Genomic DNA, 26,290 nt, shown 5'->3' with positions numbered 1-26,290 from the left:
CTGAAGTAACTAAAGTATTTGGATTACTGTGGGACAAACGAGAAGATTCCTTGTTTTGTGATGTACCAAAAATGAAGATGAAAGATATAAAAATCACACGGCCTACAGTGTTCAAAGCACACAGTGATAGCTCAAAGAATATTTGATCCACTTGGATTTAGTTGTCCAGTCACATTGATACCAAAATTGATTCTGCAAAGAAGTTAGCAAGAAAAACTAAATTTGGACACCGTATTAACAGAAGGTTTGAAAAAGGAATTCTTAGTTTGGCTTGAGGATTTACCTTTATTATCATCAGTAAGAATTCCTCGCCAAGCAACAGCAGTTAATAAAATTAAGGGTAGTTTGCATGTTTTTGCTGACGCTTCAACGAATTCGTACGCAACCGTCATTTTTCTTAGAAGTGAATCGCAAGATGAAATTAAAGTGCAACTTTTACAGGCAAAGTCAAGTGTTTCACCACTGCGAAAAATTACGATTCCAAGACTTGAATTATTAGCTTGTTATATTGGAGCTAAGTTATCTGAATTCGTCACGAAAAGTTTAACTCTTAAATGAAACATATTATTGGACGGATTCAACAACTGCCTTGTTCTGGATTAAGAAGAATGACCTTCCCTGGGGAACATTCGTTTGTAACAGAGTGAAGAAAATACGCGAATGTAGTGATCCCAAGCATTGGAAACATGTTCCTGGTATTAGAGCATCTAGACAGTGCATCCAGAGGATGCACTGTTTCAAAGCTATAAAAACTAAATGGTGGGAGGGACCACTTTGGTTGTTCAAGTCTAAAAAAGAGTTGCCTAATTCTAACACAATAGAAAATGAAGAGGAAATATACTTAGAGCAGAGAAAAGCCGTTGTAGCAACTCTTACCTGCGAGAACACTGAAAATTCATGGATACTAGCATATTTTTCGAGTTACATAAAAATCTTAAGAATTACGGCATGGATTCTAAGATTCCTTAAAAATGCTCAGAAAACAAGAACCGAACGAGAGATTGGTGAGCTGAAGTTGTACGAATGGAATGAGGTTGAAAAAGTATTAATGAAGCAGATTCAGCAAAAGTCATTTAAAGACGAAGATAGCGCAAGGTTTTATGCGTCTTTAAAGACGAAGTAGGTATCATAAGAGTAAGCACCAAGTTAACTGAAAAAGAAGATTTTGAAAGCTTTATCAGTCTTATACTGCTTCCAAGCACACGTAAACTTGTGGAATTAATGATTTTTTACATGCACGAAAGTATGTGCCATGCGGGGATTCAGATATTGATGTCTAAATTAAGAGAACGATTTTGGATTATAAGAGCTCGCAAGACGATTCGCAAAGTTTTAGCTCGTTGCGTGAGATGTAAAAGACACCAGACTACGAGTATCGAATGCAATCCAGGAATGTTACCTGAAAACAGAGTCAAAGATGCATTGGTGTTTCAAGCAACAGGAATAGATTTGGCGGGACCTTTGATGCTTGGAGAAAAATGCAAAGCATGGATAATTATATTTACATGTGCTGTCTACAGAGCCATCCATTTGGAATTAATAACTTCTCATTCAACACAAAGTTTTTTGCTTGGTTTACGACGATTTATAGACAGAAGAGGAAGACCAAAAGTTATTTATAGCGATAATGGCACCAATTTTACAGGAGCTAACAATCTATTTAAATCATTAGATTGGAAAATGATCGAAATCGAAGCATCTGTGAATAGGATTCAATGGAACTTTAATCCTCCTGCTTCTCCATGGTGGGGAGGATTTTGGGAAAGAATGGTGCAAATGGTTAAAAAACTTCTTCGTAGAGTTTTAGGCCAATCAGTTTTAAATTATGAAGAAATGATGAGCGTCCTTTGTGATTGTGAGCAGTAGTAAATTCTAGACCTCTCACTTATGTCTCGGAACAAGGACTCATTCCATTGACGCCAGCTATGTTCTTGACAGAAATAGATGATGTCGGAGTGCCAGATTTAGATCAACTTGATGAAGCAAATTTGAATAAAAAATTAAGGTACCAGCAAAATTTGCGCATTGGTTTAAGAGAAAGATTTCGAAGTGAATATCTTGGGCAATCATTACAACGACCATCAAGGAGTAAACCGGCAGAACCTTTGAAAGTAGGAGATATTGTTTTAATCGAAACTGACGGTAAAAAAAGAATTTTATAGCCAATGGCTAAAATAATTGATGTTTTTCCTGGTAAAGATGGGCAAGTACGAGTGGTTCGCCTTAAAACTCCATCCTGTGAACTGGTCAGGAATGCGCAGAAGATTTTCCCACTCGAAATTTACTCATCAGCTGAACCTAATCTAATAAATAATGAAGCATGTAAGAATAAACCAGAGAATGACTTTCAGGTAGAGGAAGACCACGAGTGTTGAGTACCGGAAGAACGAGAAGTGGAAGACTAATTAAAGTGCCAATTAAATTTTTGAACTGAAACTTGGACTTTCGGAACAATAGTTTTTAACTTTATAATTTTCATTCATTTAATTCATAAAAATATAAATAGTTTTGATTAGTTAAGCAAACCACCAATCAAAACGGTGGGAGGATTGTTACGTTATGAAATAAGAATTAGATAATTTTTGTATTGTGGAGAATTAGGTAAAAGCGTTTACTTATGTCTTCAATAACTTTTAACTTGTACAATTCGCGATCGCAACGCTCGAGTACGCCGTCTAGCGGGAGCCTGTAAATATCAGACATTAATTTATCACGTTTTCATTCAGTTCCACCAGAATCACTGTCAGAGTCGGTCGCCATTTTCTTTGCACGAAATAAGAAGCAAAATTTCCCTAAGGAAAAAGCCGAAAAACTTGAAAAAACTCTCCAGAACATTGCTAAATCTTTCAGAAACAGAACACGCCAAACATTTGAAGAAAATTCCTCAATAATTTTCAACTTCTATTATCAACAAACTTGCAACTGATAACTTCCGATTTCGCTATGACATACTGTTACAGATGTGTGTTTCAAGGTAAAATGCATTTCTTCTGTCTTCAATTCATTACAAATTAAACTGAAGTCAACATTGCTTTCGTCATTTCAATAAATAAATGTGAATTCTGAACGTCAAGAACAGCAATTGTTATAGAATATTCTTCTTTGTTATAGAACGGTATATATTTCTGTATCTATATAATTCGGAAAACAACAATAAAGAATCATCCAAATTACTTGAAATAGTGTCATTTGTGCTGATGATTAATAAATTTTTTTATCGTTTTTTTGGTAAGTATTTCTTAGTTTTGAAAGAATAGACAATTTCAACTAGAATTCAGCTGTTCTGTTTTTAAGCTACATATTCAAATTCATATCGAGATCTTACAATTATAAAATTTTGATGTGTGGTATGTTATCTAAAAGTAATAAAGGGATAATCTATGTACATATTATTTGAAAATAAAACTTTCAAACGAAGAACATTTCGTTTGGAATTCTGCGGATTTTTAAAGAAGGTAAGTGTCATGATTTTAATAATAAAAAATTAGCTTGTATAATTTTTTTTTCTTATTTGATAATAGTTCTCTACAGAATGCCTTTTTACGTCTGATTAAGAACTATAAGAATGAAGAGAAAAACAATATGGAAGTCTTTTATTTCAATATGAGGAATTTTTAAAATCGTTTTTTTATCCTAAGATTTCTTTATTTTACTTTTTTTAGTTTATAACTTTTTGATAAAAATTGTTGCTAAAATAATTGTTTTGAAAAATTAAATGGTATAAAATTATGTGCCAATGTATACTTCTTGCATATACTAATGTTTGAAGTAATATGTTTCCGTACTTACGTAATAACGTCACCGCAACTACAGATTTGGCGGTTTTTAAGTGCCACCAATCTACACCAACAAATCATAAAATAAAACACTTTATTTAAAATCAAAGTAGTTTATCGGATTTCGGTGGACAATGGGCAAAATATTTCGCTCCTGAAAAAATAAAATTGCATCTTGTTCTATTTTTGGCAATTCCCAAAGACGAATTTTCATAGCACTAAAAAATGGTAACAAAAATCGAAGAGCAAATCATTTTGGAATTCTTCTGATTTATAAAGCAGGTAAGTGTTGATTTTTATAAAATAAAAAATTTTACTTTTAAGTAATTTTTTTCTTATTTGATTTAAATGATAGTTCTCTATAGAATGGTTTTCTGTGTCCGATTATGAATCAAAAAAGAAAAAACATGAAAGTTGTTTATTTTAATGTAAAGAATTTTTAGAATTGGGTTTTTCATTTTTGCTTTGTATCGTAAGCATTCCTTATTTTACGTTTTTTAGTTTCTAAATAATGATTTTTATTGAAACTTGAAATTTTTCAATAAAAATTGTTTTCAAAAAACCTTTTTTACTGAATTAAATTTCATAAAATTATGAGGCTTATGTATACTTTTTGTTCATTTTAATTTTTGAACTAATATGATTCTTAAAACTATAGAATGTAAAGTTTAAATAGGCCTTTCATGTTATATCATTAAATTTAGTAAAACTATTTTTCGGGCATTAGGTTTTAACTCTTATAAGAATATACATATTTTTTTCTGTTTATGTGCAAATATTTTTCCGATGTGTTTTGGATGTTCCTTCTCTAAAAAAAGAGATACCATTTTGTTTTCGTTTGCATAAGAAAGGATATTAAAAATTTTTCTTTTTTAAATTTAATTGGCCACGATAGAAAAGGAACGTTGCAAAGTTACGTGCTACATTAAAGACGTCTCTAGAGTAACTGAATGACTGTTCATATCGAAATCGCAGGTATCCGTCTCATACAACAACGCCCCCTATAGTTCGTTGCGATCGCGAATAGAACTCTAGCTTAAGTTTAGAAATATGTAGAACATTTTTTGTATTTCTTTTAAGAATTTGGTTAAATAAAATATGGGAGTGGAAGAAATAGGGTATATTTCTTGCCGTATTCAACATTTGTGGTAACCCCGGACTTGATAAAAGGCAATAGTAGCAGGTTAGTTGTAAACACGTTTGTTACGCGATTTATTTCATTGATCAAAATTAAAAGTTAAGTTTAATATCATAGTTAAGAATAGATGTAATATTAAGAAAACGTGGAGCAACAAGAGCTTCCTTTTCCGAAACGTTTAATACTTTATTCGAAGAATTAAATAAAGAGTTACCAGATGATGGAGTATTAAAAATTGAAAGTGCCACGTTAGAACGACTGTATGGAATATTTAATGAATTTGACTCAAGAGTACTAGAAAAAAAAGTTTGAAACTGATGAAGAATTTGAAATAGAACATACAAGTACAGAAGAGTATAGTGAAAAAATGGATCTCGCTCGTGTAGAAATTGCAGACTATTACAATAAGAAAGTTGAACCTTCTTTGGCTTCTCTTAGTTCGTCGCCAAAAGCTAAGCAGACGAAAATTAAAATTACCCAAGATTGAATTGAAACAATTTGGAGGTGACATTAAGGATTGGCTTGCATTCTGAAATCAGTTTAAGCGTATTCACGATGACCTAGAAATGGAAAAAGAAGATAAATTCCATTATTTATATCAAGCTACCGTAGTTGGTTCCAGAGCTAGAAAAATCATGGAGAGTTTCCCCGCCACTGCTGAGAATTATGATAAAGTTATTGAATGCTTAAAAAATAGATTTGGTGCTGAAGAATTATCAATCGAATTTTATGTCAGAGAATTATTGAATCTAGTTATTAAAAATGCCACAGAACTACCGAGAAGAATAAATGTAACTCATTTATACGATAAGTTGGAATCCTACCTTCGTTCTTTAGAGTCAATAGGTATGACCAGTGACAAATATGCAGCAATGTTATTCCCTTTGGTTGAATCGTGCATTCCTGAAGAGATTTTAAGATTAAATTGAAGCAACTGCTATCGTTTCTGAGAAACGAAGGGGAAGGAGAACAACGAATTTCTTTGGTGAAACTGGATTCAAATTTATCGCTGCTGGTACTAAGAAAGAAAGGAGGACTAAAGCTGATCTATTTATACCAACAGCAAATGGGTTATTTTCTGGAAGTAAAAGGTCGAGGACTGTGGTAGATAAAAGCTGTCTATTTTGCGACAAAAACCATGACAGTAAAGACTGTTTTACGGTAGCCAAATTGGCTTACCATCAGAAGCAAGAACTAATTAAAAATAAGAAAGCTTGCTTTATATGCCTTAAGTTTGGACATTAAGCAAAATATTGTTAATCTGTTAAATGTCTAATTTACTCTAAGAGACATTGGTCGATCATGTGTGCAGAATTATCGCCAAACAAGCCGGAAGTAAAAGATGAGAGTGAATGCCAAAATGTAATACTTGCGAATTCCTGCTGTTCTGGAGAGATATTCCTTCAAACTTTAATGGTAAATATTGAGAGTAAAGAAGGAAAATATACTATAAGAGCATTAATTGACACTGGCTCTCAACGCTCATATATTCTGAAGAGCACTGTTGAGGAACTGAAATTTCGTCAAATTGATACTCAAACATTGATTTATAACTTATTTCGAGGGTCAAAATCATGCAGCGAAATTCATAACCTTTTTTTCTATTAAAGTTACCGATTTGAAAAATAGTTATAGTTGTAATATGCAAGTTTTGGATCAACATAAAATTTGCAGTTTTGTTCCACGACTTCATGATGGACCTTGGGTACAAGAAATGGTACTGAAGCGCATCTCACTTAGTGATATTGGGAATCATCGACAGCCTTTTGAGTTATTAATTGGATCCGATGAAGCAGGAAAACTTTACACTCGGAAAGTATGCAATATGGAGTGTGGTTTAACTGCAGCAGAAACTTATTTAGGATGAGTCATTATGGGGAAAATGAAACCCTCAGTAATTGAGGCCAATCATTCGAATATTTTGATTTCTCTATTAACTCAGAATACTGTCATAGGACCTTTGAAAACTTAAAGCAATAGGTATAACAGATGCACGTGAAATAAAAGATCAAAAGGAAATAGAAGACGCAGTTCAAGTGTACTTCGAAAGAACAGTTAAATTGAATTCTGAAGGACGGTATGAAATTTATTTACCGTTGATCAAGGAAGCGAACATCTTACCTGACAATAGAAAAGTAGCCGAAAAAAGATTACTATCTACTACAGCAAAACTTAATGAAGCTAATAGATTTTTCGACTACAATACAGTTTTTGAAAATTGGTGTAAAGAAGGTGTTATAGAAGAAGTCCCTGAACAACTTAAAAGCAGTAGTGCACATTACCTTCCTCACAGAGCATTTTTTAAAAACAGCTTGACAACTCCGGTGAGACCCGTTTTTGATGCGTCTGCCAAGCAGAAAGGATATTTTTCATTAAATGATTGCTTAGCCAAGCAGCCAAATTTGCTGGAACTAATACCCGTTATAATTCTACAATTTAGAGAAAACAACATCGGGGCAATTTCCGATATAAAAGGTGCCTTTTTTCAAATTTCAGTAAGTGATAAAGATCGTGACTACTTACGTTTCTTGTGGTGGAAGGATGATAATCAGACAGAAATAAAACTTTTCAGACATTGTCGTGTAGTGTTCGGAGTAAACTGCAGTCCGTTTCTTCTTGGGAGCAGTTATCAAATTTTATTTGAGACAGTTTGACTCTGAAATTGCCGAGAAGTTATTATCTTCTTATTATGTGGATAATTGTGTTTCTTCAGTGAATACTGAAGTGGAATTGCGGAACTTCATTAATAAATCGACCGAAATGATTGTCAAAGGAAAATTTGACTTAAGATGCTGGGAGCTTACGAAAATACATAATGATGAAGATAAAGCTGAAGTAACTAAAGTATTTGGATTACTGTGGGACAAACGAGAAGATTCCTTGTTTTGTGATGTACCAAAAATGAAGATGAAAGATATAAAAATCACACGGCCTACAGTGTTCAAAGCACACAGTGATAGCTCAAAGAATATTTGATCCACTTGGATTTAGTTGTCCAGTCACATTGATACCAAAATTGATTCTGCAAAGAAGTTAGCAAGAAAAACTAAATTTGGACACCGTATTAACAGAAGGTTTGAAAAAGGAATTCTTAGTTTGGCTTGAGGATTTACCTTTATTATCATCAGTAAGAATTCCTCGCCAAGCAACAGCAGTTAATAAAATTAAGGGTAGTTTGCATGTTTTTGCTGACGCTTCAACGAATTCGTACGCAACCGTCATTTTTCTTAGAAGTGAATCGCAAGATGAAATTAAAGTGCAACTTTTACAGGCAAAGTCAAGTGTTTCACCACTGCGAAAAATTACGATTCCAAGACTTGAATTATTAGCTTGTTATATTGGAGCTAAGTTATCTGAATTCGTCACGAAAAGTTTAACTCTTAAATGAAACATATTATTGGACGGATTCAACAACTGCCTTGTTCTGGATTAAGAAGAATGACCTTCCCTGGGGAACATTCGTTTGTAACAGAGTGAAGAAAATACGCGAATGTAGTGATCCCAAACATTGGAAACATGTTCCTGGTATTAGAGCATCTAGACAGTGCATCCAGAGGATGCACTGTTTCAAAGCTATAAAAACTAAATGGTGGGAGGGACCACTTTGGTTGTTCAAGTCTAAAAAAGAGTTGCCTAATTCTAACACAATAGAAAATGAAGAGGAAATATACTTAGAGCAGAGAAAAGCCGTTGTAGCAACTCTTACCTGCGAGAACACTGAAAATTCATGGATACTAGCATATTTTTCGAGTTACATAAAAATCTTAAGAATTACGGCATGGATTCTAAGATTCCTTAAAAATGCTCAGAAAACAAGAACCGAACGAGAGATTGGTGAGCTGAAGTTGTACGAATTGAATGAGGTTGAAAAAGTATTAATGAAGCAGATTCAGCAAAAGTCATTTAAAGACGAAGTAAGCGCAAGGTTTTATGCATCTTTAAAGACGAAGTAGGTATCATAAGAGTAAGCACCAAGTTAACTGAAAAAGAAGATTTTGAAAGCTTTATCAGTCTTATACTGCTTCCAAGCACACGTAAACTTGTGGAATTAATGATTTTTTACATGCACGAAAGTATGTGCCATGCGGGGATTCAGATATTGATGTCTAAATTAAGAGAACGATTTTGGATTATAAGAGCTCGCAAGACGATTCGCAAAGTTTTAGCTCGTTGCGTGAGATGTAAAAGACACCAGACTACGAGTATCGAATGCAATCCAGGAATGTTACCTGAAAACAGAGTCAAAGATGCATTGGTGTTTCAAGCAACAGGAATAGATTTGGCGGGACCTTTGATGCTTGGAGAAAAATGCAAAGCATGGATAATTATATTTACATGTGCTGTCTACAGAGCCATCCATTTGGAATTAATAACTTCTCATTCAACACAAAGTTTTTTGCTTGGTTTACGACGATTTATAGACAGAAGAGGAAGACCAAAAGTTATTTATAGCGATAATGGCACCAATTTTACAGGAGCTAACAATCTATTTAAATCATTAGATTGGAAAATGATCGAAATCGAAGCATCTGTGAATAGGATTCAATGGAACTTTAATCCTCCTGCTTCTCCATGGTGGGGAGGATTTTGGGAAAGAATGGTGCAAATGGTTAAAAAACTTCTTCGTAGAGTTTTAGGCCAATCAGTTTTAAATTATGAAGAAATGATGAGCGTCCTTTGTGATTGTGAGCAGTAGTAAATTCTAGACCTCTCACTTATGTCTCGGAACAAGGACTCATTCCATTGACGCCAGCTATGTTCTTGACAGAAATAGATGATGTCGGAGTGCCAGATTTAGATCAACTTGATGAAGCAAATTTGAATAAAAAATTAAGGTACCAGCAAAATTTGCGCATTGGTTTAAGAGAAAGATTTCGAAGTGAATATCTTGGGCAATCATTACAACGACCATCAAGGAGTAAACCGGCAGAACCTTTGAAAGTAGGAGATATTGTTTTAATCGAAACTGACGGTAAAAAAAGAATTTTATAGCCAATGGCTAAAATAATTGATGTTTTTCCTGGTAAAGATGGGCAAGTACGAGTGGTTCGCCTTAAAACTCCATCCTGTGAACTGGTCAGGAATGCGCAGAAGATTTTCCCACTCGAAATTTACTCATCAGCTGAACCTAATCTAATAAATAATGAAGCATGTAAGAATAAACCAGAGAATGACTTTCAGGTAGAGGAAGACCACGAGTGTTGAGTACCGGAAGAACGAGAAGTGGAAGACTAATTAAAGTGCCAATTAAATTTTTGAACTGAAACTTGGACTTTCGGAACAATAGTTTTTAACTTTATAATTTTCATTCATTTAATTCATAAAAATATAAATAGTTTTGATTAGTTAAGCAAACCACCAATCAAAACGGTGGGAGGATTGTTACGTTATGAAATAAGAATTAGATAATTTTTGTATTGTGGAGAATTAGGTAAAAGCGTTTACTTATGTCTTCAATAACTTTTAACTTGTACAATAGAACTCTAGTTTAAGTTTAGAAATATGTAGAACGTTTTTTGTATTTCTTTTAAGGTTAAGTAAAATATAGGAGTGGAAGAAATAGGGTATATTGCTTGCCGTACTCAACACTCGTCCTCTCCGTGTAACGCAAATGCGGGTTAGCTCCATCAAAAAGTCCTCCACGAAGGCAAATTTCTCTCAATACTCGATCCAGGAGCTCCCTCGTCTTCTGGATTGGGTTCTAAATTGCAAGAAAGATAGAATTGAACATTAGTAGTGGTAAATCCAAAAAACTGGGTTGGCTGTTCCACGACGGTTATAAAATAAAAAGTGCATGTCCCCTCTGGCTTTGTTTTCCTTTAGTTTAACCTTGGCAATACATTGACCCACTTGTCAAATTTTTTTACTAGAGAGGAGTATAGAGGAGAGGAGGACCTTTTGAAATATATATTATAGTATAAATATATATTTTAAAAATCATGCCTGAAGTTAAACAGAAGAATAACTCAAATTAGGATTTAGGAGATAAAATAAAACGATTCTTTCATACTTTACAGAACATTAGTTATGTTAATTTGGAATTTTTGTATAAATATTTACAGGGATTTTAAAAATATCTGTTTGGGGGTGGATTTTGCGAAAAACACTGCTAAAATACTAATTGTGTAAATCTAAATATCAAATCTATGTAAATTATGACTCCTTGTGTATTCGAAAAATTAAATAAATTCACTCTCCAACAATTGCTATTGAGTTGGTTTTTAAAAAAATTTTTTGTGTACACCATTGTTACAACAAAGCTAAAAGATGTAGTTAAACAATTACAGTGAAAAGAAATAAATATTATTAGCTGTAAAAGTATCCATTGTTGCCAGCTAATCTGAACAATATATAAAAATCATTATTAAGATCATTTTACGTTTGGATTTCGTGTGTGAAGGTTATTTTTTGAAGTTGAGAGAAAGTTTTTGAAGACTAACTGAAGAAATAAAAGATGCCGTTGAAAAAAGAAAATGTAAAGGTTAGAAAGATGGCTTAAAATTGTAAGTCACAGCATTTCATTAAATATTTATTTCATTAAATATAAAAGAAAAAGAAAATAAAGTCAGCCAACGGTTTAATGACATTCACAAATTAATGATATTCTTTCTTTACAATGCATATAACTAATTTTAAAATTAAACTACTTAAGCGTTTGCTTAGTGTTTTCAATAATACAATAGAGCTTAATAAATATAATTAATATATGTGAAACTATAAAAATTACCTAAACGAGCGAAGCAGTAATCATAAAGAAATACAATGATTTTTTTCCTTTTCGTTTAACTTGCAAGCATTTCTTACTTTTAATTAATAACTGTCACTATAAATTATCGACAACTATTTCTGCTTAAGGTGACCAAATTTATTTCTGATATTATAATTCTTCATTTTTTTGATTTACTCTCCTACAGAGAGTAAAGAAGTGGTAAAAATTTAACGGGAGGCAAAAGTATTGCGTTGTTGTTGTTGTTGTTGCTAATTCCCATCTGGTCTGACGGGGTCAGACCAGATCAATGAATCCGTTGACATTCAGAAAATCCGAAATCAGAATGGGAGAGGAATGAATGTCATTCCAGTCCAGCCCTAAACAGTTCAAGATGTGCTCAGGTGATGCCTGGTTTTGTTGGCATTTAGGGCTAAGAGGAAAGATTTTTTGATTTGCAGAAAATTTGAGACTTTTTAGGTGTCCACTGGCCAGTCGGGATAAGCAGGTGTTGGTTTGCCTATCACCAGGGAGAGATAGAGAGAGTCCTGGTCTTTCTGCTTTATACCAGTAGTGAATAGGTGGAAGCAGCCACTTTTGTTTGTTCTGGGCCTTTTGCCTTGCAAAAAGTTCAAGGTATGTAAGCTCTGAGGTGGAGGGAACTGGATGGTCTAGTCCCTTCTTTGCAAGAGTGTCAGCCAACTCGTTGCCGTGGATATCGACGTGGGACGGGATCCATTGAAAGTGGACCTCATGCTGTTGGGAAATGAGCTTTACTTTTTGTAGGATCGAAAAACTGGTTTTATCTCCAATGAGGGCCCAATTTTTGAGGTGTTGAATTGAACTACGGCTGTCAGATAGTATCCAAGTATTTCCAAGGTGCCCTTCACTCAAGATTTTCTCTAGTCCCCTGTTGATTGCAATTAGTTCGCTTCGAAAGACGGAGCAAAAATCGGGGTTTCGTTGATGAAGAGTGTAGTTCTCTCGAGGTGTTTCAATAAATACCCCACTGAAAAGTATTGCGTAAAATGTTTTACCAAAGTCGTATTTTGGTTAAATTCATATTTTAAGGATGACAGTAAACACATATTTTGAGTGTCAAAAAATAAAATCGCCTGTCCATTTAGAACAATTATATGCGTAGAGATAATTATATTTCCTGAATTAGAAAATTAGCGTATTTAAGAAGCACCATTTACATTTTCATTACATTTACATTAAGAAGCACCGTATAACATTTGCAATTTAATATGTGATTTTCCGATTGCAAGATCGAAAATTAACACGGGTTAGTGATCGGAATTAATTTTTTAAGACTAGCATAATATGTAGAAGATTGATAAAATTGTCGACAATTTCGACTTCAATAATGTTTCTCAAAGGATTATTTTCATTAGTACCAGTAGCTACTGATTTTATGTGATTCCCTAACAAACATTATTTTTCAATTGCCATTTCACTACTTTCCAACCTGGGTTGAACAGTTCTTTGGTTTCAACATATATATTTAGTACCAGTCTGCATTAGTGCCAGCAGTTGCAGTAGATCATCGATTTTATGATCCTTAACAAACATTATTTTTCAATTGCCATTTCACTATTTTCCAACCTGGGTTGAACAGTTCTTTGGTTTCAACATATATATTTAGTACCAGTCTGCATTAGTGCCAGTAGTTGCAGTAGATCATTGATTTTATGATCCTTAACAAACATTATTTTTCAATTGCCATTTCACTATTTTCCAATCTGGGTTGAACAGTTCTTTGGTTTCAACATATATATTTAGTACCAGTCTGCATTAGTGCCAGCAGTTGCAGTAGATTATTGATTTTATGATCCTTAACAAACATTATTTTTCAATTGCCATTTCACTATTTTCCAATCTGGGTTGAACAGTTCTTTGGTTTCAACATATATATTTAGTACCAGTCTGAATTAGTGCCAGCAGTTGCAGTAGATTATTGATTTTATGATCCTTAACAAACATTATTTATCAATTGCCATTTCACTATTTTCCAATCTGGGTTGAACAGTTCTTTGGTTTCAACATATATATTTAGTACCAGTCTGCATTAGTGCCAGCAGTTGCAGTAGATTATTGATTTTATGATCCTTAACAAACATTATTTTTCAATTGCCATTTCACTATTTTCCAATCTGGGTTGAACAGTTCTTTGGTTTCAACATATATATTTAGTACCAGTCTGCATTAGTGCCAGCAGTTGCAGTAGATTATTGATTTTATGATCCTTAACAAACATTATTTTTCAATTGCCATTTCACTATTTTCCAACCTGGGTAGAACAGTTCTTTGGTTTCAACATATATATTTAGTACCAGTCTGCATTAGTGCCAGCAGTTGCAGTATATCATTGATTTTATGATCCTTAACAAACATTATTTTTCAATTGCCATTTCACTATTTTCCAATCTGGGTTGAACAGTTTTTTGGTTTCAACATATATATTTAGTACCAGTCTGCATTAGTGCCAGCAGTTGCAGTAGATTATTGATTTTATGATCCTTAACAAACATTATTTTTCAATTGCCATTTCACTATTTTCCAATCTGGGTTGAACAGTTCTTTGGTTTCAACATATATATTTAGTACCAGTCTGCATTAGTGCCAGCAGTTGCAGTAGATTATTGATTTTATGATCCTTAACAAACATTATTTTTCAATTGCCATTTCACTATTTTCCAACCTGGGTTGAACAGTTCTTTGGTTTCAACATATATATTTAGTACCAGTCTGCATTAGTGCCAGCAGTTGCAGAAGATTATTGATTTTATGATCCTTAACAAACATCATTTTTTAATTGCCATTTCACTACTTTCCAACCTGGGTTGAACAGTTCTTTGGTTTCAATATATATATTTAGTACCAGTCTGCATTAGTGCCAGCAGTTGCAGTAGATTATTGATTTTATGATCCTTAACAAACATTATTTTTTAATTGCCATTTCACTATTTTCCAACCTGGGTTGAACAGTTTTTTGGTTTCAATATATATATATTTAGTACCAGTCTGCATTAGTGCCAGCAGTTGCAGTAGATTATTGATTTTATGATCCTTAACAAACATTATTTTTCAATTGCCATTTCACTACTTTCCAACCTGGGTTGAACAGTTCTTTGGTTTCAACATATATATTTAGTACCAGTCTGCATTAGTGCCAGCAGTTGCAGTAGATTATTGATTTTATGATCCTTAACAAACATTATTTTTTAATTGCCATTTCACTATTTTCCAACCTGGGTTGAACAGTTTTTTGGTTTCAATATATATATATTTAGTACCAGTCTGCATTAGTGCCAGCAGTTGCAGTAGATTATTGATTTTATGATCCTTAACATACATTATTTTTTAATTGCCATTTCACTATTTCTTACCTAGGTTGAACAATTCTTAGGTTTCAGTTTATAAATTTAGTACCAGTCTGCATTAGTGCCAGCAGTTGCAGTGGATTATTAATTTTATGATCCCTAACAAACATTATTTTTCAATTGATATTTCACTATTTCTTACCTAGGTTGAACAATTCTTAGTTTTCAGTTTGTAAATTTAGTCCAATCTGCTGGCAAGTATCAACATTTGTTGTAGCTACTGATTTTATGATCATTTACATACATTATTTTTTAATTACCATTTCAATATTTTCTAACCTAGGTTGAACATTTCTTTCGTATCAATTTACTGTTTTTCAAATTTACTTTTTTTTATTTTTTCATTTCACCTGTTATTTCAGAGTTAATTTTTTAAAATCTAATTTACCAGTTTTGTACTTACAACGAGAATCGTCTTTATGTATACAGATACTTCATTATATTACTTATTATATTATATATGCTTTATTATATACTTTTTTACCACTTTATTTTGCGTTGATACTTTTTATTGATGCCTTCATTCACTTTAATTTACTTAATATGTAATCAACCTAATCAAAACGTGCTAATATTTACATTTGGCTACATCTTCCGAAGCTATGTGTTGGATTTGTTTCAGATGAAGATTTAACAAAAGCCCATTCTCTAGTTAACATGTTTGAATTTTGATTATTCTTGCAAAGGGATTCAATACTAGCACAAAATAAATCAATGATATCTCTTATCAATTGATATCTGAGAACAGATGTTGGCCGAAATCATTGAACAAATGCATCTGAAGAAAACCCCATTTTGTGTTCTTCAAGCAATAAAAAAAATCACATAATCACATTTTTCATTAAACTGTCACATTTTACTTCCATTTTTTTTCTTCCAAAAATCTTTCAGTCTCGAGTCGCCAAAATAGGAATGAAATAGAACAATACAAACTAATACATTTTGTATTGGATATTTGTAGCCATCTAAGAAATATAAAATTTTTCTTTACAAATGGATAAAAATTTTGCTATTAAAAAAAATTTAATTCCTGTTTTGTTTAACTTCAAGAATTTTAGATTCAAATAAGTTTAAAGGAAAATATTTTAAGGGCTTTCCGAAATCTTAAATATTTGATATCAGTGTAATTTCAGAGTTTTAACTCAAAAGGAGTGTCAAAATTTATTTTTTTTATTCGGAAAAATATTTAGTAGGTAGGAACTACAGGGAGAAAAATATTCTGGTTAATTTACCGTAGTCTATGGTGATTACTTATCTAGTTTAAAAAATAAAACATAACGCTGATAATAAAAACCAAATAATGCGTTTTTAAACCATTTATTTGGTAGTTTTTTAGTAACTGTTAACCAGAAATTGTGGTTTTCAAAATTGTTGTTCTTATTACCACACATTCTTAAAACCTACAGAACTGAAGAATAAATTATTTTAATGGCACGCTCTGTGGAATTAATATTCAGGAGGTAAAAAGAAGGATTACCTTGTTTCAAATCTTACAGATCATTATCTATTTCTGTCACATCTATTTTTGCTTAACATAAAATAGTTGTTTAATAAACTGATGTTTCTACACTGTATGAAGAGCTGGTAAAATTTAACGCGAGACAAAAGTACAGCTCTGAAATTTTTTCTCAAATTAAAATGAAATCATATAAAATAGGTATTATTAATTTAAAATTATTTTTGCAATATATTATTTTTGAGAAAAATATGTTTGCAGTTGCACCAAAACATTTCTCAAATCATGCAATTAGTTTTCCAGCAAAAATGAAATACAAGAAAAGGTATGAGCCTGCAACCTAGATTGCTTTTACTAATTTTATTTAGAGTCGTATTTTAAGGACCCATATTAAGTAAACCCATATTTTGAGTGCCAAAAAATGAAATTGCATGTCTGCTTAGAACAATTATATAATTGGATAATTATAATTATATTTTCTGAATTAGTAAATTAACGTATATAGGACGCACCGTTTCATATGTAACATTTTCAATTTAATATGTAATTACCCGATTGTAAAGTCGAAAATCGTGACAATAGCCTTCCTGATGATCGACATATCCAAAGCATTTGATAAAGTATGGCACACTAGCACAATATATAAACTCATACAGCTAAATTTTCCAACCGGCATAATCAAACTCCTATCCTGTTATCTTTCTAATAGAACATTTTAAGTCACCATCAAAAGCAAAAAATCTACAAAGAGAAACATCACAGCCGGAGTACCTCAGGGCAACATTCTGGGACCGATTTTATACATATTATACACTTATGATTTTCCTATAAACAAAGCCGATTATAACAGCATAACAGCCTATTACGCAGATGACACCAGTATTATTATTAAATCCAGAAACCCAAATCATGCTCTTCAAAAACTACAGGACCATATATATGAAATGGAAGACTGGTGCTTAAAATGGAAAACTGCGGTAAACGCTGGAAAATCAGAAATATTAATTATACAAAAAAGAAGAATTAAAATACTTCCACAACTTCAACCAAACATTCTCAATATACCAATAATAGTTAAAAAAGCAAATTATCTTGGCCTTATAATCAATAGCAAACTCACCTGGAATGATCATATCAAAAGTACAGTAGATAAAGCAAATGCAGCAATAATAGCCATACAGCCATTAATATATAATCAGAATATGTCACTTAAACTGAAGAAGCTATTATATACAGCAATGATCCGCCCAATATTTACCTATGTCTCACCTGCCTGGACAACGATACCTTAACATCTACTGAAGAGATTAAACCAATTCCAAAACAAGATCCTTAGAAAAATAACCTGTGCAAGATGGTTCATCCGAAATACCAATATACATACAGACCTCAAAATACCAACTCTATCACAGCATATATACAAGCTAGACGCAGATTTTTTCGATAAAGCCATGGAATGTAAAACAGCAAATTTTAATGAAATCTTTAAATTTGAAAATTATATCAAAGATAAAAACTACAGACCAATAGCTGCACATTTCACCTCCGATGCCTCATATCATAACTATCAAAACAAATAATTTCATCAACCCTTCTGAAAATAACGTTTCCATAGACTATAGAGCAAGCTGATCATTTTGTTTTTTTATTCATTTTTAGTTATTCAAGCAAAGTGCTTGAAACATTCATAAAAGCAACTCCACTTCCTGCTTACCTCAATGCTCAACTAAAACAGTGTCAAAATTCCAGATGAATGGGATAGGGGTCGCTTCGCGACCCAGGTGCCCAATAAAATCAAAACACTAGGACTAGGAATTTACTTAATCTGCTACCGACCTAACCGAAACGGGTTTATATTTACATTCGACTTCAACTTCTGAAGCTATGTAACTATTTGGATTTGCTTCAGATGGCAATTTAACAAAGGCTATTCAACAGTTAACATGTTTGAAGTTAGTTTACCCTTACAAAATAAATCAATGCTAGCACCCGTTTCTTTTAGAATAGAATTAAGACAACAATATCAAAAACAACAAATTTTAAGAAACCCGTAACTGTTTCAGTAATAACATCAAGACCCGCTTCTGCTTTATACATTTCAGTTTTTATTTCCAAATTTAGAGTTTTGAAATATCTGACACAGTTATGAATAGTCCTGCATTAAAATCAAACCATCATTACTACTTCATCATCAATTTTTTCATGATACTATCTAACTTCACTTAATTTTTTTAATCTCACAATATGTATAAAATGCATGATTACGAGCGAAAAAGAATTTCTTTAGTTTTTAAAACCATCTGGAAAACGGCATTTTTCTTCTTTTGCTCCAGTAGAAGAAAATTTTGCGTTTCAAGAGTTTTGGAATTTATTTGTTGAAATTTGAGAAGTTATTCATAAATACAAATTATATTTGAAATTTATAGTTTGTATTGGGTTATTAATGCACAATTTTAATAATCTGTTATGGTTCATGATGATTATTATGGTTTTATTATGGTTTCGTGGTAAAAATTGTACCTCTGGTCTTAATCATCCATTACGGTTACTTTGGATTATTGGTGCGGTTTTAAGTTAAAGTTAAGGATGAATGGGAAAGGGAAAACACATAATTCGCGAAATTTTTTAATATTTTTAATATTATTATCGTTACTTAAATGGTTTGGAGAAATTAATGCAATATAGAACACACAAAAATAGTTTTATTTATATACACAGAGATGTCAACTTGCTCCGGACAGCGAATAAATATTTTCAAGTGGTAGTTTATTAATCGTTATTCTTGGTTCAATAAATTCAATTTAGAAGATTTTTATCCACCACTATTTCTAAGCAATTCGTAAGCTTATACAATTCATCACTTTCTTCAGATATGTCATGTTATACCCTTTAAAAACCCAGCAAAATCTGTCTAATATTTGCAAATTCAATTTGTAGTTAGTTACCGTTTGGTCAGACGGGCAAGCAATATAAAATTAGCGTGGCATTCAACGTGTTAATTAAATTGTGGTGCAAAATGTTCAAAATTTTTGAATTCTAAGTGATACCCAATATTCTGAGTCAACTTTTAATATATATATATATATATTCTCTCTTTCCCCCTTTTTCCTCAGCTTAACTATTGAAGTTAGGTGACCTTGTTGACCTGCCATTTAAATGTCCTCACTATAAAGAAGAATACATTATATTTCGTAATTTTTTTATATATATATTTTCGAATCCTTGTTTAGAGTAAAATAAAAAGAATGACTCAAATTAACATTTAGACAACTATGATAACTAAGGCCCGGATTTTGATGTCATTTGCATTTTTTTGCATTTTTTGCATTTTCGGACATTTTTTGTCCTTTAGAGCATTTTTTTAGATTTATAGGGCATTTTTCATTAAATTTTTTGGCTTATTTTCCATTTTAAGACATTTTTAAAATTTTTTGTTGATTTTTTCCAATTTTTATTATTTTTTTATCATTTTTTATTATTACACTGGCTTCCAAACAGTGAAGAAAATCTCTAGGATATTAACAGGAGAAGCAACATCTTTTCAAATTGAAGAAGAATAGTCAGTAAGTGAGACCGTCTTTTTCAAGTACGCACCAATAACATCAGTAGACGTTGAAAGAAGCTTCTCCAGTAATAAAAATTTACTTTCAGACAAGACATCCTGGTTTACATTTCAAAATATCAAAAAAAATTTAATAATCCAATGTAATTCTGATATTTAGTAATATTATGAGATGGAAGTTGTTATATTCATTAAAGTTTCTATACAAAATGAAAATGTTTTGTACTCAATATATTTTCCTTTTTTTGTTATTTTAGGATATAAAACATATTTTTCAACAAGGACAAGTAATGCATTGCTTTATATTTTTTGAAATGACTCATAATAATTTTAAAAAGTAAAACATTGTTTTAGTTCAATATTTTTACTTTATTTAAGTCATGTCAAAGGCCTTTCTAGCGCAATTTTCGCATTTTTAAGGTCATTTTTCGCACTTTTTAAAGGCATTTTTTGCACTTTTTAAGGGCATTTTTTGCACTTTTTAAGGGTATTAATTGGGACTTTTTAGGTCATCAAAATCCGGGCTCTAATGATAACCTTATTCAAATCAATCGGTTGTTATGTTATTTTTAATACTCTAATTTATACATATTTTTACTCAGATTCTAAAAATACAAATTTCTAGAGAATCGAAAATTTTGAATTTGTAAATATATCGGAATTTCGTTCTGTGCGTTTTCATATTATCTAGAAATGAAATGATATTGAGTTAATTTTAATTTTTGCTTACCTGTGTACACCATTGTTTCAAGAGAGCAATTAGATGTAAATAAACAATCACTGCCGTTAGTAACAAATACTATTTTATGTAAAAATGTCCATTGTTGCAAACTAATTTCAACAATAAGTAAAAAACATTATAAGAATCATTTTGTGTCTTGAATTCGTGGTGGAAGGTTGTGTTTTGAAAATGAGTAAAAGCTGTGAGAGCCTAAATGATGAAGTAAACAGAAGCTGCTGTCCGATGATTAAAAATTGTGAGTCGAAATATTTAATATAATATTTAGTGAAAAGGAAATAATATTTAAATACATACAGTTAATTACTAATGCATGCACAAGACTAATACATATAATAATAAGTAATACGTGCACTAAACACAAAGATTCAAATAACATATTTTTAGAGCAGTGCTTCTTACTATCGTTAAAGCTTACTGATTTTTTGATCTATCGAATTATCCCACCGAAAAATACAAAAATTATAAATAAAATGAAATAATAAATTTTAATAATGAGAATAATAAGTAAGATCCTTTTATAACAGTATTTTTTAAAATAATTTTGAAGCTTGTTTGATGTTTTTATCTAACAAATTATCATGCAGGAAAAATACAATATTTATAATTAAAATAAAATAATAAATGATAATAATGAGCTTAAAAAGTATTAGAATAAACTAAGCGTACGAAGCTTAATCACAATAAAATTAAAAGTTACTATAAGAGTTAAACTATAATTTATTATGAGTAACTCTATTTTTTGTTCTATAATTTCGTTAAATGTACGAACATTAAAAATAAGTTACCTTATTTTTTTAATGAGAGTAAACAATAAATTTTTAATTATTTTTTCTGCATAAATGAAAAAGTTTTAAATTTTGTGATCATATTCACACAAATTGAATTTACTTTTTTTAGTAACGGTCTCCCTCCCCGTAATATATGGGGGGAAAAAGCTGAAGGTATTATTTTGTGTTTCGTAACACTTATTCAAAACTGTTTCCAATTTAATGTCAAATTTTTTTTTAACTTGACGAAAAAAAAACACCGATTGTAATACCAAAATCTATAGAAGTAAAATCACTATTATTTTCTTATAAACTGATTCAATTCCCGCTAAATTTCTCACTCGATGATTATCCAATTTACTAATATGTCGATTTACTGATTCGCCTAGTCACTGATTCGTTGCATACTTCATTTTCCATCTACGTTGAATTTGATACATCAATTCATTCACCCAACCACCCATTCATTTATTCATTATAAGGTTTCTTTTCGAACAAATTTTATAGTTGCATAGCTTTGAAGAAGGCAGTAAATAGTGTGAAAGCAGTACAAAAGTTCAGTTTTTTGCGCTTTAAAGGTCATTCCAGTTGTTTTAAATCCATATGTAGATTATTTTGCTACTCATTGGTATGCATTCAAAGAAACATGTGCCTTTGTGGATCACTGACAGCACAAGATTTTTATAATTGAAAAAAAACTTTGATTTTTAGATTTTGACTGAAAAACTCTAAATAAATAGCCTTATTCCATGATATGTAGCCTTTCTTAATGACTTTTGACACCAAGGTCTACCGAAAGTATTTATGTCTCAATAGTTAATGTGGAAGTAGTTAAACACAAAATAATTACTCACTCATTAAAATTTCATACATTTCTTAAAAAATGTCATTACATACAAATAGGTATGATTTTCTCAAAAAACAAGATGATCTGCAATTTTTAACTCACCAAAATCTTAAGAAGAGAAAAACTCTTTTTGCCAAAAATTAAAAAGCTAGCATATAAAAAACATAAAAAACGAAACTTGTAATCTTACAAAAAATATTGAAGTTATTTCATCTTAGATTATGTTTAAAGCAAACCATGCTTTATTCTCATTTTCAAAGCTCAGATGGGAACTTTTTCTCCAATTAAGAAAGATTGTCATGGAACATTTTTTCGTTCGGAAGAGAAGAAAGAAAAAAGAAGATCCACTCCAAAGGAAAGAAAATTGACAAGCTTTCTGATGTTGGAGAACTTACTCTTCTGAAGGTATATTAATATTTTTTATATATCATGTTTCTCAAATCAGTTATTTCATCTTTGATCATTTTTAACGCCCAGTATTTTCTATTTAAAGGTTCAAAAGGGATATTTTTCTCCAATTAAGAAAGATTGTCATGGAACATTTTTTCGTTCGGAAGAGAAGAAAGAAAAAAGAAGATCCACCCCAAGGGAAAGAGGAGAACATACTCTTTTGAAGGTATATTAATATTTTTTATATATCTTGTTTTTCGAATCAGTTATTTCATCTTTGATCATTTTTAACGCCAAGCATGTTTTATTTTCTATTTAAAGGTTCAAAAGGGATATTTTTCTCCAATTAAGAAAGATTGTCATGGAACATTTTTTCGTTCGGAAGAGAAGAAAGAAAAAAGAAGATCCACCCCAAGGGAAAGAAAATTGACAAGCTTTCTGATGTTGGAGAACATACTCTTTTGAAGGTATATTAATATTTTTTATATATCTTGTTTTTCAAATCAGTTATTTCATCTTTGATCATTTTTAACGCCAAGCATGTTTTATTTTCTATTTAAAGGTTCAAAAGGGATATTTTTCTCCAATTAAGAAAGATTGTCATGGAACATTTTTTCGTTCGGAAGAGAAGAAAGAAAAAAGAAGATCCACCCCAAGGGAAAGAAAATTGACAAGCTTTCTGATGTTGGAGAACATACTCTTTTGAAGGTATATTAATATTTTTTATATATCTTGTTTTTCAAATCAGTTATTTCATCTTTGATCATTTTTAACGCCAAGCATGTTTTATTTTCTATTTAAAGGTTCAAAAGGGATATTTTTCTCCAATTAAGAAAGATTGTCATGGAACATTTTTTCGTTCGGAAGAGAAGAAAGAAAAAAGAAGATCCACCCCAAGGGAAAGAAAATTGACAAGCTTTCTGATGTTGGAGAACATACTCTTTTGAAGGTATATTAATATTTTTTATATATCTTGTTTTTCAAATCAGTTATTTCATCTTTGATCATTTTTAACGCCAAGCATGTTTTATTTTCTATTTAAAGGTTCAAAAGGGATATTTTTCTCCAATTAAGAAAGATTGTCATGGAACATTTTTTCGTTCGGAAGAGAAGAAAGAAAAAAGAAGATCCACCCCAAGGGAAAGAAAATTGACAAGCTTTCTGTTGTTGGAGAACATACTCTTTTGAAGGTATATTAATATTTTTTATATATCTTGTTTTTCAAATCAGTTATTTCATCTTTGATCATTTTTAACGCCAAGCATGTTTTATTTTCTATTTAAAGGTTCAAAAGGGATATTTTTCTCCAATTAAGAAAGATTGTCATGAAACATTTTTTCGTTCGGAAGAGAAGAAAGAAAAAAGAAGATCCACCCCAAGGGAAAGAAAATTGACAAGCTTTCTGATGTTGGAGAACATACTCTTTTGAAGGTATATTAATATTTTTTTTATATATCTTGTTTTTCAAATCAGTTATTTCATCTTTGATCATTTTTAACGCCAAGCATGTTTTATTTTCTATTTAAAGGTTCAAAAGGGATATTTTACTCCAATTAAGAAAGATTGTCATGGAACATTTCTTCGTTCGGAAGAGAAGAAAGAAAAAAGAAGATCCATCCCAAGGGAAAGAAAATTGACAAGCTTTCTGATGTTGGAGAACATACTCTTTTGAAGGTATATTAATATTCTTTATATCTCTTGTTTTTCAAATCAGTTATTTCATCTTTGATCATTTTTAACGACAAGCATGTTTTATTTTCTATTTAAAGGTTCAAAAGGGATATTTTTCTCCAATTAAGAAAGATTGTCATAGAACATTTTTTCGTTTGGAAGAGAAAAAAGAAGATCCACCCCAAGGGAAAGAAAATTGACAAGCTTTCTGATGTTGGAGAACATACTCTTTTGAAGGTATATTAATATTTGTCATATATCTTGTTTTTCGAATCAGTTATTTCATCTTTGATCATTTTTAACGCCAAGCATGTATTATTTTCTATTTAAAGGTTCAAAAAGGATATTTTTCTCCAATTAAGAAAGATTGTCATAGAACATTTTTTCATTCGGAAGAGAAAAAAGAAAAAAGAAGATCCACCCCAAGGGAAAGAAAATTGACAAGCTTTCTGATGTTGGAGAACATGCTCTTTTGAAGGTATATTAATATTTTTTATATATCTTGTTTTTCGAATCAGTTATTTCATCTTTGATCATTTTTAACGCCATGAATGTTTTATTTTCTATTTAAAGGTTAAAAAAGGGATATTTTTCTCCAATTAAGAAAGATTGTCATGGAACATTTTTCGTTCGGAAGAGAAGAAAGAAAAATGAAGATCCACCCCAAGGGAAAGAAAATTGACAAGCTTTCTGATGTTGGAGAACATACTCTTTTGAAGGTATATTAATATTTTTTATATATCTTGTTTTTCAAATCATTTATTTCATCTTTGATCATTTTCAACGCCAAGCATGTTTCATTTTCTATTTAAAGGTTCAAAAGGGATATTTTTCTCTAATTAAGAAAGATAGTCATGGAACATTTTTTTGTTCGGAAGAGAAGAAAGAAAAAAGAAGATCCACCCTAAGGGAAAGAAAATTGACAAGCTTTCTGATGTTGGAGAACATACTCTTTTGAAGGTATATTAATATTTTTTATATATCTTGTTTTTCGAATCAGTTATTTCATCTTTGATCATTTTTAACGCCAAACATGTTTTATTTTCTATTTAAAGGTTCAAAAGGGATATTTTTCTCCAATTAAGAAAGATTGTCTTGGAACATTTTATCGTTCGGAAGAGAAGAAAGAAAAAGAAGATTTACCCCACCATTTTTTTTAATATTAGATGTTTTTTGAATTCAAAATATTGCCTATTGTTTCCTGTGGGGACTGGGCCCCTTTGTATCCACGGGGCCCTGGGCTGCAGCCCAAAAAGCCCTTAAGTAGATCCGCCCCTTGCCTTGGCCCTCTATGGGCTGTCGCGTCACTGAGTTTAGTTTAAGGTATTGGACTAGATGGTATGTAGCTACTTTATTTACGTCCTACTAGAGCTGCACAATGGGCTATTGACTACTGTCTGGGAAACATCCCTGAGGATGATCCGAAGACATGCCATTGCAATTTTGATCCTCTGAAGAGGGGATGGCTCCTCTGCTTTGGTAGCCCGACTACTTGCGAGTGAAGTGAAGCATTTTACGGTTGAACAATTTAATGAGGACTGATACCGAGCACCCACGGTCCTTACGCAAGCTGATCAAAGTGGTCACTTACCCACTTACTGACAGCAGCCAGAGCTGCTTGACCTCGGTATTCTTCTGGGAGTGTCTTTACGATCAGTCCATGCGGAACAGTGGGCAGGAGAGAAAATATTTTTTTTTCAAAATGTACCTCAAAAGATTAAATATTTTTTTAGTTCTAAACCTTAATAACGTCTGTCATAAATAAAGTCCATATTTTCAACAAGCTGGATCATTTGGTCATTTATTCTCTCTAATATTTAATAGACCCTTTAATAAATCCTTAAAAATA

At 31.6% G+C, this 26,290-nt stretch overlaps 3 protein-coding genes and 1 long non-coding RNA gene across 4 annotated transcripts; all 4 read left to right on the top strand.

The window, feature by feature from the left end:
• Positions 1–1,245: 1,245 nt before the first annotated feature.
• LOC147812082 (uncharacterized) lies at positions 1,246–1,866 on the top strand. Its single transcript, XM_087162326.1, has one exon. The coding sequence runs from the start codon at positions 1,246–1,248 to the stop codon at positions 1,864–1,866; it is 621 nt and encodes a 206-aa protein (XP_087018452.1).
• A 4,911-nt stretch (positions 1,867–6,777) lies between these two features.
• Positions 6,778–7,890, top strand: LOC147812081 (uncharacterized). The gene is made up of 3 exons (XM_087162325.1): positions 6,778–6,808; positions 6,895–7,539; positions 7,628–7,890. Exons 1-3 carry the CDS (start codon positions 6,778–6,780, stop codon positions 7,888–7,890), a joined length of 939 nt encoding a protein of 312 aa, XP_087018451.1.
• Positions 7,891–8,989: 1,099 nt separating this feature from the next.
• LOC147812080 (uncharacterized) lies at positions 8,990–9,610 on the top strand. Its single transcript, XM_087162324.1, has one exon. The coding sequence runs from the start codon at positions 8,990–8,992 to the stop codon at positions 9,608–9,610; it is 621 nt and encodes a 206-aa protein (XP_087018450.1).
• Positions 9,611–23,090: 13,480 nt separating this feature from the next.
• Positions 23,091–23,928, top strand: LOC147812079 (uncharacterized). The gene is made up of 4 exons (XR_015432893.1): positions 23,091–23,237; positions 23,333–23,478; positions 23,574–23,719; positions 23,815–23,928. It is a non-coding gene; the product is annotated as an uncharacterized LOC147812079 (long non-coding RNA).
• The last annotated feature ends 2,362 nt before the right edge of the window (positions 23,929–26,290 follow it).

This window comes from Parasteatoda tepidariorum, chromosome 4, assembly GCF_982258835.1.
Source record: "Parasteatoda tepidariorum strain Cologne lab strain chromosome 4, Ptep-v5.0, whole genome shotgun sequence".
Lineage (NCBI taxonomy): Eukaryota > Metazoa > Arthropoda > Arachnida > Araneae > Theridiidae > Parasteatoda > Parasteatoda tepidariorum.
The sequence above is the reverse complement of the archived record's forward strand: the minus strand, read 5'-3'. Positions and strand labels throughout refer to the sequence as shown.